The following is a 14,430-nucleotide window of genomic DNA, read 5'->3' as shown; positions in this document are numbered from 1 at the left end:
AAGAATGCAGTCTTCATGGTATATGTTAAAGAACTAACAACAGATGGGGAATACTCACCTCATATCATAGTGGCAGTAGTAGTGGTGTTTGACCGGAGGAACCACATTAAGGTTTGTCACAAGTTTCATTTCATTTCATTTTGTTGGCAAAAGTTGATTCCATGGTATTTCAAAGCTGTGAGCTAGTCCAACTTCCTAAGGTTCAGCAACACCATCTAAAGGATCATTCAGTTGATTTACAGATTCATACATTGCTGAAAAGGCCCTTCGGCCCATCAAGTCTGCACTGACAGTAACTACCACTAAAGGTGTGCTAATCCCAATTTCCTGCACTTTCCTATATCCTTGAATGTTATGATATTTGAAGTGCTCATCCAAATTCTTTTTTAAAGGTTGTAAGTTTTCCAGCCTCCATTATCTTCCCAGGTAATGCTTTCTAGATTCTCACTACCTCCCCAAGTGAAAAAGTTTTTTTTCCCCAAAACCCCTCTGAATCTCCTGCCCTTTACCAAACTGTGCCCTCTTGTGATTGACCCCTCCACCAAGTGGAACAGCTGCTCTCTATTCATCCTCTTCATAATCTTATGCACCTCAATCATGTCCCCCTCACACTCCTCATACAAGCCTATCTAGTCTCTCCTTTTGTTTAGATTCCCTACTCTGTGGAAACAGGCCCTTCGGCCCAGCAAGCCCACACCGACACTTTGAAGAGTAACCCACCCAGACCCATTTCTCTCTGACTAACGCATCTAACCTATGGGCAATTTACCATGGCCAATTCACCTGACCTGCTCATCTTTGGACTGTGGGGGGAAACCGGAGCACCCGGAGAAAACCCACGCAGACACGGGGAGAATGTGCAAACTCCACACAGCCAGTTGCCTTATAGCTCCTTATAGCTTAATTTCTCCATCGCAGGCAATATCCTGGTGAACCCCCTCTAGCAGTATCACATCCTTTCCAGAGTGAGGTGACCAAAACTGCACAGTGCTCCAACTGTGGCCTGACCAGTGTTCTGTACAATTCGAACATTACCTTCTTGCTCTTGTACTCTATGCCACGACGGATGAAAGCAAGTGTCAATTCTTAAATATCTTATTCCCATGCTCTGCCAACTTCAGGGATATGCGAATGATTACCCAATTTCTTTCTGTTCCTTTAAGCTACCCAGTATCCTGTCATTCATCAAACACACCCTAATCTTGTTTCTTCTTCCAAAGTGCATGACCTCGCACTTATCAGGGTTAAATATCATCTTCAACCCATCTGTATCTACCTTTGACCTACAACTATCTTCTTTGCTGTTAATAACTCCACCAATCTTGGTGTTGTCTGCAAATTTGCTTAACATTCCCCTCACGTTTTCATCCAGGTCATTTATGTATGTAACAAACAACAAGGGTCCCCATAAAGATCCTTGCGGTACACCACTAAACACTGGCCTCCAGTTACTCAAACAGACTTCCACAAGTACCCTTTGTGTCCTATTACTAAGGCAGTTTCTGATCAATCCCACCAAGTTTCCCTCAATTCCATGCGCTCTAACCTTTTCAATCAATCTCCCAATTGTGCCCTGTCAAAAGCTTTGCGAAAATCCATATAAATTGCACTTCCCTTATACACACACTTGATCGCATTTTAAAAAAAATCTAACAAATTTGTTAGGATGATCACCCTCTGACAAAGCCATGCTGACTATCCCTAATTAACCCATGCCTTTCCAAGTGGGTATTAATTCACTCCTTCAGAATTTTCTGCAATAGTTTCCCGACCACCAACATGAAACTGACTAGTCTGTAATTTCCTAGTTCACCTCTATTATCCTTCCTAAAAAGTACAACCACATTAGCCGTCCTCCAGTCCTGTGTCACTGCCCCCGTGGCTACAGAGGAACTGCAAATTTGTGTCAGACTCCCTGCGATTTCCTGCCTGGCCTCCCACAGCAGGCAGGGATGCAATTCATCCGGGATTTGTCTGTTATTAAGCTTGACAGAGCCTCCAATACCTCCCCATCTCCTATGTCAAACCATGCAAGTTTCTCACAGCCCCTTTTCCTGAATTCCGTAATCTGTTTACTTCTTCACCAGCGTGAATGCCGAAAGGAAATATTCATTTAACACTCTTCCAATATCCTGCAGTTTCATAGACATGCTCTTCCCTTAGTTCCTAAGAGGCTCTACACTTTCCCCGATTAACCTCTTCCCTTTAAGGTATTTATAAAATAACTTAGAATTCTCATTAATCCTGTTTGCAAGTCCTTTCTCATGTCTCCTTTTGGCTTTTCTAATTGCCTTCTTAAGTTCCCTCCTGCACTTCCTGTATTCCTCTCGGGCCACAACTGAATTGCTCCCTTTGGACTTGCTAAAAGCACTACTCTCCCTCCTCATCCAGTCCAGAATTTTCTGACACATCCAAGGTTCTCTGGACTTATTGCTCCTACATTTCCCTCTAAGGGGTACATGTTTGAACCTGCACTCTCCCCAGCTCCTGTCTGAGCCTCCACTGCTGTAGACTATCTCGCAAGGAGCTGTTCCCCATTTACTGTGGCCAGATTCTGCTCTATTTTAATAAAATCTGCCTTCCCCCAGTCCAAAACCATCTTTTGCATGCCATCTTTCTCCTTGTTCAGAACAAATTTGAACTGTACTGAGTTATGGTAGCTATCGTTGAAATGGTCCCCCATTGCCACATCGAACACTTGCCTGGCTTCTTTCCCCAGAACCAGATCCAGCTCAGCATCATCCCTAGTTTGACAAAAAGCTCCCCCGGATATATTTTGAGAAATCCGCCTCCTCTAAACTCTTGTCACTGTGACTATCCCAATACTTTCGGGTTAGTTGCTGTTTAATTTGTACTGTCTCCTGATGCACTGATAAGTGCGTGAATATCTCTGGAATTGTTTTAAATCGCTAATGCCAACAGGGAGTTGTTCAGTATATGCTATAGAACACCTTTTGTTCGATTCATTCATGGGATTATGGATTTTGCTGGCTAGGCCAGCATTGGTTGCCCATCTATAGTTATTCTTGAGAAAGTGGTGGCTAGTTAACTGCCTTCTTGAACTGCTGCTGTCCATTTGAGGTAAGTATGATCATAGTGCTTTTAGGTAGGGAATTCCTGCATTTTAAATCAGCAACATTGAAGGAAGCGTGATATATTTCCCAGTCAGGATGATGACTAGCTTGATGGGGAACTGGCTAGTGGTGGTGTTACCATGTATTTATTGCCCTTGTGGCTCTAGTTGGTAGTGGTCATCGAGTCATAGAGATGTTCAGCATGGAAACAGAACCTTCGGTCCAACCTGTCCATGCTGACCAGATATCCCAACTCAATCTTGTCACACCTGCCAGCACTTGGCCCATATCCTTCTAAACCCTTCCTATTCATATACCCATCCAAACGTCTTTTAAATGCTACAATTGTACCAGCCTCCACACTTCCTCTGGCAACTCATTCCATATACATATCACCCTCTGCATGAAAAAGTTGCCCCTTAGGTCTGTTTTATATCTTTCCCCTCTCACCCTAAACCTATGCCCTCTAGTTCTGGACTCCCCCACCCTAGGGAAAAGACTTTGTTCATTTATCCTATCCATGGCCTGCATAATTTTGTAAACCTCTATAAGGTCACCCCTCAGCCTCCAACGCTCCAGGGAAAACAGCCTGTTCAGCCTCTCCCTATAGCTCAAACCCTTCAACCCTGGAAACATCCTTGTGAATCTTTTCTGAACCCTTTCAAGTTTCTTTCCGATAGGAAGAAGACCAAAGGTAGTGTCCAAGGAGCTGAGGGGAATTTTTACAGTGCATCTTTTAGTTGTAATAGACTGCTGCGACTGTGGAGACATGAATGTTTGTGGATGTGCAAGCTGCTTTGTCCCGGATGGTTTCAAGTTTCTCATGTATTGTTGGAGTTGCACTCATCTAAGTATGCAGAGAGTATTTCATCATACTCCAAACGTGTGCATTGTTGATGATGGTCAGGTTTTGGGTAATAAAGAGATAAAGTACTTGCTTCAAATTCATAGCTTCTGATTGCTCTTGAGGCCACGGTATTCATGTGGTTAGTCAAGTTCAGTTTCTTGTCAATGGTAACACCCAGGTTGTTGATAGTGGAGGACCTAGCTTTGTGAATATCATTGAATGTCAATGGTCAGATTCTCTCTTGTTGATGTTCATTGCCTGGTACTTTTGTGGGATAAATGTTACTTGTTACTTAACGGCCAAAGCTTGATATTATCTGGACTGTTCAGTATATGAAGTCATGGAAAGTGTTGAACATTGTGCAATCATCAGCCAACATCCCTACTTCTGGCCTTATGATGGAAAGAAGGTCATTGATGAAGCATCTGAAGATGACACTACTCTGAATAATTATTGTAGTGATGTCCTGAAGCTGAGATGACTGACCTCCAACAATCACAGCCATCTTCCTTTGGTACATGTCCAACTGGTGGACACTTTCCTTCTAATTCCCATTGACTCTAGTTTCATTAGGTACCTTGATGTCATGCCTGGTCAAATTCCATGTCAAAGGCAGTCACTCTCACCTTAATTCTGGAATTGAGCTTTTTGTTTATGTTTGAATCAAGATTGCAATGAGCCCAGAAGGTGAATGCCCCTGACAGAACTCATGCTGAACGTTAGTGAGCCCGTTATCATTAAGCAAGCTTGATAGCACTGTTGAAGAACTTGTTCATTGCTTTACAGATGACCAAAGTCGATAATGAGGCTGTATTGATTTTATCCTGCATTTTGTTTCCAGGATAGACCTGGAGAATTTTTCACATTGCTGGTTAAATGCCAGTGTTGTAGCCATTCTAGAACAGCTTGGCTCGGTGCATGGTATGGCATGCTCTGGAAAACAAGTCTTCAGTGCCATTGTCAGAAAGTTGTCAGGGTCCATTGCCTTTGAAGTATCCAGTGTTGTTTCTCATTTCTTAATATCATGTGAATTAAATCAGCTTGGCCGAAGACTGGCATCAGTGATGCTGGAGACTCCAGAAGTAGCCGAGGTGGATTATCCACTTGATATTTTGTGCTGACATTGTTGCAAATGTTTCAGTTCTTGGTTTTGCACTGATGTGCTGGACTCCCCCATCATCGAGGATGGGAATATTTGTGGAGCCTCTTCGGGTACAGGATTTGTTTTGTTATCATGTCTGGTGAAAAACTTACTAATAGTCATTATCCGTCTTCCAGAAGTTTGGGTAGAGTTCTAGAAGCTGAAGTGTTTGAGGGGGTTGGGGGCAAAATGTGGTATCGTGGTATTGTTGCTGGACTATTAATCCAGAGATCCAGGTAATGCTTTGGCTACTCAGATTAAACATCCAATGATGATCATGAAATCATTGTCAGTTCTTGTAAAAACCTGGGTGAGATAGGCACTTAGTTCTGGGTCAGATATACTGTAATTTTGGTGCAGGAAAGCTCCTTCTACTTTTTGGTTGGTTCTAGCTGGACATCAGGAGCTACCATTCACCTGCTCATCAAACATTAGTATAAGAATTGAGAGAAAAACTCACTCCTGATCAAAAACAAAAGCAAGCTTAGTTAGATATCTGGGTAGGAATAAATTATGACATAAAGTCTTACCCCAATGCAATGAGCTGGGAGAAACATACTTTGTTCTTCGATTTGGGACAAGTGCATGGACCCAGCGTTTCTTATCACTCCTACAAAGAAGATTTGTGGATGATTAATATCAGTGAAATAAATCATGAAAAACACAGGAAAACACAGAGGAGAACACAGAGGGGATGCAAGCTGTCAGTTTTCCAAGTTCATCAGAACAACAGAAAAGTTTTGCATAGAAATCCAAAAGGTTCCTTCAGTCATGGATGGAGTATTGTTCTACGTTTGGTTTATTACACTTTAAAGTGACATTATCAACACTTCTTTATTACAAAGTGAAATTTAGTGGAGGTAAGATGTTTACTCATAACCAAATTGGTTTATTGTCAGCATGGTGGCCCTGTGACTTATTGTTTGAGTCACATTTCTAAAAATGCAAAGAAGAAATAACACAGTTAATTCACAGTCATTTCCAATTTGTTTTGATGAGTTGTAATTTGGGGGTATTTTAAAGATACTTTGAGTATTAGGACTCTAAGATGTCACGTGTGATTGGAGAGTTACATAATGCAATAGTATTTTATACCTAATACAGTAATTCTATAGTTTTAAGATCATTGTCTTCAATATTTATCTTCAGCTGACAGTCGAGGAGACATTCAAAACTAGACACCATTTTAGTTTTCTTGAGAGCAGAATTAGAACAAATAGGAACTCTGCTTTTGTGACACTCTGGCAAGGCCTGATGTTGACCAGTTGTGTCTTCAGAAGCAGTGATGACAAAAAAAACCAGCCTAATTCTCAGATACTTGAAAACTTTTAGAGTTCTGAGCAGAATGTCACACCTTGAGTGGCATCAGGTCATTACAAATATGAAGCGAAATTAAGATTAATCACTGATGTATTTACAGCATTTATATGGAATGATGTGTGTGGTTTTACATAGGGTTGAGGAATCATTTGATTGTCTGCTCATTCATTCCACGAGGCCACGAGTTACCTGATGAAGGAGCAGCGCTCTTACACCTAGTGCATACAAATAAACCTGTTGGTCTATAACCTGGTATTGACTAATTTTTATCTTTTCATCAAAGACTACCTTTTCTTTTCCCCCGAGAGAGGGACTATTCGACTGCTCCAACTACTCTTCCTCACTGTTGCCATCAGCTGCTGGTGATTCCATTACAAACTATTAGACTTAGAGTCATAGAGCAAAGAAACAGACCCTTCGGTCCAACCTGTCCATGCTGACCAGATAACCCAACTCAATCTAGTCCCATCTGCCAGCACCTGGCCCATATCCCTCCAAGCCCTTTCTATTCATATACCCATCCAAATGCCTCTTAAATGTTGCAATTGTACCAGCCTCCACCACATCCTCTGGCAGTCCATTCCACACACGTACCATCCTCTGCATGAATATGTTGCCCCCTTAGGTGTCTCTTATATCTTTCCCCACTCACTCTAAATCTATGCCCTCTAGTTCTGGACTCCCCCATCCCAGGGAAAAGACCTTGTGTATTTACCCTATCAGTACCCCTCAAGATTTTATAAACCTCATTCAGGTCAGCCCTCAGCCTCCAATGCTCCACGGAAAACAGCCCCAGCCTATTCAACCTCTCCCTATAGCTTAAATCCTCCAATACTGACAACATCCTTGTAAATCTTTTCTGAACCCTTTCAAGTTTCACAACATGGGCGGCACGGTGTAACAGTGATTAGCACTGCTGCCTCACAGTGCCAGAGACCTAGGTTCAATTCCCGCCTCAGGCAACTGACTGTGTGGAGTTTGCACGTTCTCCCCATGTCTGCGTGGGTTTCCTCCGGGCGCTCCGGTTTCCTCCCACAGTCCAAAGATGTGCAGGTCAGGTAAATTGGCCATGCTAAATTGCCCGTAGTGTTAGGTAAGGGGTAAATGCAGGCATATGGGTGGGTTGCGCTTCGGCGGGGCGGTGTGGACTTGTTGAGCCGAAGGGCCTGTTTCCACACTGTAAGTAATCTAATCTAATCTAATCTAACATCCTTCCAATAGGAAGGAGACCAGAATTGCATGCAATATTCCAACAGTGGCCTAACCAATGTCCTGTACAGCTGAAACATGACCTCCCAACTCCTGTACTCAATACACTGACCAATAAAGGAAAGCATACCAAACGCCCTCTTCACTATCCTATCTACCTGCGATTCCACTTTCAAGGAGCTATGAGCCTGCACTCCAAGGTCTCTTTATTCAGCAACACTCCGAGGACCTTACCATTAAGTGTACAAGTGCTGTTAAGATTAGCTTTTCCAAAATGCAGCACCTTGCATTTATCTAAATTAAACTCTATCTGCCACTCCTCAGCCCATTGGCCCATCTGATCAAGATCCCATTGTAATCCAAGGTAACCTTCTTTGTTGTCCACTACACCTCCAGTTTTGGTGTCATCTGCAAACTTACTAACTATACCTTTTAACTTCACACCCAAATCATTTATATAAATGTCGAAAAGTAGTGGACCCAGCACCAATCCTTGTGGCACTCCACTGGTCACAGACTTCCAATCTGAAAAACAACCGTCCACCACCATCCTCTGTCTTCTATCTTTGAGCCAGTTCTGTATCCAAATTGTTAGTTCCACGTGTGGTCCATGAGATCTAACTTTGCTAACCAGTCTCCCATGGGGAACCTTGTCGAACGCATTACTGAAGTCCATATAGATCACATCTATCACTCTGCCCTTATCAATCTTCTTTGTTACTTCTTCAAAAATCTCAATCAAGTTGTGAGACATGATTTCCCATGCACAAAACCATGTTGACTATCCCTAATCAGTCCTTGCCTTTCCAAATACATGTACATCCTGTCCCTCAGGATTCCCTCCAACAACTTGCCCACCACCAACATCAAGCTCACTGGTCTTAAATAGTGGCACCATCTTTCTTAAATAGTGGCACCATGTTTGCCAACCTCCATTCTTCCGGCACCTCACCTGTGATTATTGATGATGCAGAGCAGCAAGAGGCCCAGCAATCACTTCCCTAGCTTCCCACAGAGTTCTAGGATACACCTGGTCAGGTCCTGGGGATTTATCCACCTTTATGCGTTTCAAGACATCCAGCACTTCTTCCTCTGTAATATGGACATTTTTCAAGATGTCACCATCTATTTCCCTACATTCTATATTTTCCATGTCTTTTTCTACAGTAAACATTAACGCAAAATATCTGTTTAGTATCTCTTCCATCTCCTGTGGCTCCACACAAAGGCCACCTTGCTGATCTTTGAGGGGCCCTATTCTCTCCCTAGTTGACCTTTGTCTTTAATATATTTGTAAAAACTCTTCCAGCAGATTGTTATTATAGAGCTAAAAATGGACAATCAACTTTTGACTTTCATTGTCTCATTGTAATACCTGAGACCATTCATAAACTAAAATCAGTTTACAAAGGGAAACATGCAAACTTAAGTTGACCACATTACTGGTATGTCCACAAGTTGAACCAGTTCATGAAATCTTAAATAATAAGATCCTGTCTGAACTGAAATGAGCATGCCAACAAAATGACTGAAATCAGTCACTCAGACCTTTATCTCTAGTTTGATTTATGCCTTTCTGAACTTTTCACACATCAGGATGGAAGTCACCTGCAGATTATCCAGCTTGTATAAAGCAATGAAGCCAGATACAGGAATACACAATCTCTCTCTCTCTCTCTCCCTGTCTTGCCCTCAACCTCTTAAAAGACAACATTCAGCAAAAAACAATTCAGAGAAACATCCATTCATCGAGAACTCCAAGATAACTACAAGTATGCATGCATTTGTTTGTTATGGTTAATTACTTTTCTTGGTGTTAGTTGGTACCAAACTTATTGTTCTTTAACACAAGAAAATCTTGTAATTGGCTGCTTCCTTCTGAACTTGCAAATTGCAGTTAGTTGAAGTGAGATATTGCTGCATGCTGCAAAGAATGAAAAATCTTTTAATTCAACTAAGTGGGTTATAAAGAGGAAAGTCAATTCACCCTTCCTCATCTGATTGTAACAAGACACATGCACATTGCCATCTTTGGTACAGCTTTGGATTAGACACATTTACATTTTAGTTAAAGAATTATTGGAAAAATTGTGGTATGTTCACTATTGCACTATTCAACATGATGGCTTTGGTTCTGACGGCAGAAATGTTGGGTCCACTGGGGATTTCAAATCAAACAGATTTCAGAAGGGCTTTGACAGCAGAAGCTTTTAAATATCTTCCATCTTGTATATTATTAGAATATCATTTGCATAATGCTTTACTGAATAACTGTCTCCTGATTTATTTTTGTCCTGGTGTCTTTCATGATCAAGTCAGATGAAAGCCAGCCCTGCTGTTCCCAGAGATATTTATCACATTCACAAAGAAGAACCAGGGATGAAAAATATGCAGAGACTATTTTGCCAGATGGATGTCACATCCCACAGGCTGAAGTGTTAAAGAATCATAGCTACAGAATGTTTAGTCTTGTAGGCAACAAGATATACAGCCCAGAATCTCTTACACACTGCTTTAGATACCCTATAAGTTTGCCAATAATTAGAGGACCTCATGGCAGAGATTTTAAAAAATAAAAATTACATATACTGTATTGACAATTTCAAATAAGATGAAAAATATTGGGAATACAGGCTGGAGATTCTTTGTTAGGACAGTTTGAACTGAGGTTCTGATTCAAATTATTAAATAACTTTTATTCATACGCTAACAGACCTGCACCTAGAACATATATGGGAGCTTTCTGGTCAGGAGTTGATGAAATCAATTTTCTAAGCTATTGAAGAGATTTGGAGGTTTCAATAGAAATTGATGAACCCTAATGTACTTTTCCAGCAATGTTCTATTTTATTTCCTGCAAAGCTCTATTGAGATACTTACTGTGATTTTGCTTTCAACATATATTGGACCTCACGATCATTGTTGTTCTCTAAGAGTCTCAACATGAATATATTTGCAAGTGCCTGACCCTGGTCCTCCAGTTCTTGGACCCGGAGGAGACCTCGGAGTGCATAGTCAAACACTTCATATCTGTCACCACTACAGAGAAAACAACATCACTGTTAGGAACCACAATGAAAAATCTGGGGAAGAATTTCAACCGGATTTCTGGGTTAAGACAAGTCTAGACCTATTAGTATGAGCCAATGCTATTCTGTCCCTGTGTAACGTGATTTAGAGGCCTGAACAATGTTGCATCATTTGATATTTCACGGTCAACTAGATATCCTTCCTCTAGGACTACTAGATATACTTTCTGGTGAATTCCCTACTTGCTAGAATGCAGGAAAGAAAAAAAAGTATCTTTTTAGCTTTGTTTCTGCCCTAATATTTTACAGGATCAATGAGGAAGTTCAAGCATTGATGGCAATTAGAGTGTGTAAACTGCGTTTATTATAAGGATAAAATTTTTAATTGTACTCTTGTGTCTGTGGTCAAATGACAAAGGTTTTTTGCATTGAGGAAGGGAGAGTTTTCCATTTTCAGAAAACCTCAGTCAGTACTCTCAGATCAAATATTGACCTGCTAGATGCAGAATGAAGCTGCCTTGCAAAAAAAAATATACAGCAAGTCTACCATCCACTGTCCTGCATTACTGCCTTTTTATTTCACATACTAGCTATGCTGTAATCTCTGAGTGAAAGTGGTAGTTAACGATGAAGTCAGAATTGTTTGTTGACTTGTATGTAAGGCCAATTCAATTAGGAACTGGACTGAGAATATCCAAAACTCATCTCATATGACACAGTTACAACTATTAGACAGAGGAGACTTTAACTGAACCCGTGAGGTGAATGGCCAGTGTCAGAATCATTGAACGTCCAGCTTCCTAGTAAGAGCATTTCTACTGAATCTATCCAAAACAAACTTGCAAACAAACCATTTTATACTTACATATATATCTTTGTGTCAATATATTTCAGATACCTATTACTTCAGAAACTAGAAATACTTGATGATGAAGTAGCCAAAAATCAGATTTCAAAATGTTCAAACATGAAGCAATACTCTTGGACAAAAGCTTGTTCAGGAAATTCACCTCTTATAGCAAGTACATGCCCTAAAGCTATCTATGTATATATAATTGTACAATAATTCAAATTGATGCCATTCACAAAGCCAATATTTCTGATGCATTTGCAAGGACTCACTAGGAATGTTTCTTGGTTATTAGGAAAAGGTCATTGAACAGAATCAGGTGGACTGGCTTGAATAATTTCTTCTTCCTAAAGGTTCGTGTTGCTTTTTGTCCTGACATTTGCTCCAATTCACCTTCCTTCAGTAGCCACCGAGATTGGGAGATGATTGGCACAGCCTGGGAAGACAACAGGTTTTGGTTAAGTGTAAATTTTGGTAATAATAGAAGAAATGGTCTATTGATCTCATTATGATCAGGGGTACTTACTAGAAACATAGAAAATAGGAGCAGAATTAGATTATCAGCCCTTCCACCATTCATAGCTTATCATCCAACTCTGTACCCTGTTCCCTCATTCTCTGCCCTATTCTTTGATCTTTTTAGCCCAAAGAACTGTGCTAAACTCCTGTTTGAAAACTTTCAATATTTTGTGCTCAACTACTTTCTGTGGCAGAGAATTCTATCGGCTCAAAAGTCTCTGGGTGAAGAAATTTCTCCTCATCTCAGTTCTAAATGAACTATCCTGTATCCTTAGACTATGCCCCATGTTCTGGACTCCCTGGTTATCAGGAACAGCCTTCCCATGATTACCCTATCTAGTCCTATTGCAATTTCATAGGTTTCTATGAGATCTCTGCAGATTCTTATAAACTTCAGTGAATAAAGTCCTAAGCGATCAGTTTCTTTCCTTATGGCATCCTGCCACCCCAGTAAACATTTATTGCATTCCCTTCATATCATCCTCCCTCAGATAAAGAGACCAAAACTACACATAACACTCTCACCAAGGCCCTGTACATTTACAGCAGAACATCCCCGCTTCTGTACTCAAATCCTTTCACTACAAAGGCCAACCTACCATTTGCCTTTTTCACTGCCTGCTGCATGGTGCATGCTTACATTCAGTGACTGGTGTACGAAGACTCCCAGGTGTCCTTGCACCTCTCCCTTTCCCAATCTATTGAGGCAATAATTTTTCTTCCTAGTTTGCCACCAAAGTAAAAAAGCCTATATTTATCCACATTATTCTTCATCTAGCATTCATTTGCTCACTCCCTAAATGTACCCAAAACACACTGAACATGATAGATTACCTGCAAACCATTGTCCCACACTAATCTGTCTTGTTATAACGAGAGAATTCCATTAACATACTTTTTATATTGCCCCTTTTATAGAGAACAAAGAAGAATTTTATCTCTATTTTATGTACAATTTTAATTTGTTTATTCTTTCAATACACTCATTGCACTCTGTTCTGAAGATTATGTACACTGGCTTACTGATCGAGACATATTCAGTCTTTTTTAGACAAGAGACTATTTCCCATTCATACCTTGACTTTAAAATCCAGTTTCTTCTCAAAGCTGATCAGCTGCTCAGTTCTGCCCATTTTTTTCACACGTTCACTACATTCTTTGATAACCTTTAACAAGAAGAAATTTCTACTAACAACAAATAGATTTTTTTAATTAATACATCTTCATAGGGCTGTGTTTAAAAAGTACCAAATAAATGTTTGCTGTCGTTTGGTTTAATTTGTGAACGTGTAGAAAAATATTTTCTGCAGGGATGTTTTATAATGGAGCTATCAATATTAAAATGCTAAACTTGACTTGGAAAATATCACTACCAGTACCGAAGGTTAACAATCTGTGTGAGGTTTATAGTTGCTGCCATCTCAGTTTCTTAAGATGGAATTTTCCTGCTGGCCCAGTAAGTGCTGGTCCTCTAATGTAATTCAAATATATCAGTGGCAGACAATATGTAAAATTAAGCAGAGCTGTTTCCCAAAATGTATGTGTATTCCCAAATTTGTGTAGAATAAGTAAAGCATTCTAGGAATGTGTTGTGTAGTATATCTTTAGCTCATTTCTACCATTTCTTTTGTGGAAAGTGAAGACAATGGGACTTGGACAAGTTTTCTCTTGATTTCTTTGTTCCACTGTATACAATATGGCTTTAAGTCTCATTCTGCACCAACAGTGTTTAAGCTATCAAACAAGTCATTCGTGTGTTGTGACTTAACAAATCTCCTGCCTGAGCATTTAAAGTGTCAGCCAATAGGTTTGCCAGATGTATTTGTCACCCAAGCAAGCTCAATACCTGCTAAAATTTGCATTAAAGATATTGCTGGAAAAGACACATTGGCAAGTCAGAGTCAACCTGCTGTGTTTAAAATTTAAACAAAGCTTAGCAGTCATCATTAACTGGTGCAATCTCCATGGCAACATTTTCTACTGATTCCTGATAAGGTCTTATGCCTAAAACATCAATTCTCCAGCTCCTCGATGCTGCCAGACTGGCTGTGCTTTTCCAACACCACACTCTTTGACTCTGATCTGCAGCATCTGCAGTCCTCAATTTCTCCTAACATTTTCTACTAGTTAGAATTAATTTACTAACTAATCAACACTTTATTCTAATACAAGATTTAAAAGGAATCTAAAGGACAACTTTCTCACACAGAGGGTGGTGCATGTATGGAATGAGCTGCCAGGGGAAGTGGTGGAGGCTGGTACAATTGCAACATTTAAAAGGCATCGGGATGGGAATATGAAAAGGAAGGATTTGGAGGGATATGGGGCAAGTGCTAGAAAATGGCAGAAGATTGATTTAGGATATCGGGTTGGCATGAACGGGTTGGATCAAAGGGTCTGTTTCAGTACTATGCATCTCTATGACTCCAGAATATTAATAT

The 14,430-nt window shown here is 40.4% G+C and overlaps 1 protein-coding gene across 2 annotated transcripts in view; it reads right to left on the bottom strand.

The window, feature by feature from the left end:
- Positions 1–14,430, bottom strand: part of ngef (neuronal guanine nucleotide exchange factor) — a 100,120-nt gene that overhangs the window by 8,756 nt on the left and 76,934 nt on the right. For both annotated transcript variants that reach the window (XM_043701979.2, XM_087993721.1), the window contains 4 exons: positions 13,066–13,155; positions 11,743–11,906; positions 10,472–10,630; positions 5,593–5,672 (listed from right to left, as the gene is read on the bottom strand). In XM_043701979.2, the coding sequence (XP_043557914.2) occupies positions 5,593–5,672; positions 10,472–10,630; positions 11,743–11,906; positions 13,066–13,155 (493 nt within the window). The remainder of the gene's footprint in view (positions 1–5,592; positions 5,673–10,471; positions 10,631–11,742; positions 11,907–13,065; positions 13,156–14,430) is intronic.

Source organism: Chiloscyllium plagiosum, unplaced genomic scaffold, assembly GCF_037043375.1.
Source record: "Chiloscyllium plagiosum isolate Xiang-an unplaced genomic scaffold, Cpla_swu_hap1 HiC_scaffold_13, whole genome shotgun sequence".
Taxonomy (NCBI): Eukaryota; Metazoa; Chordata; class Chondrichthyes; order Orectolobiformes; family Hemiscylliidae; genus Chiloscyllium; species Chiloscyllium plagiosum.
This window is presented reverse-complemented; position numbering and strand designations above follow the sequence as displayed.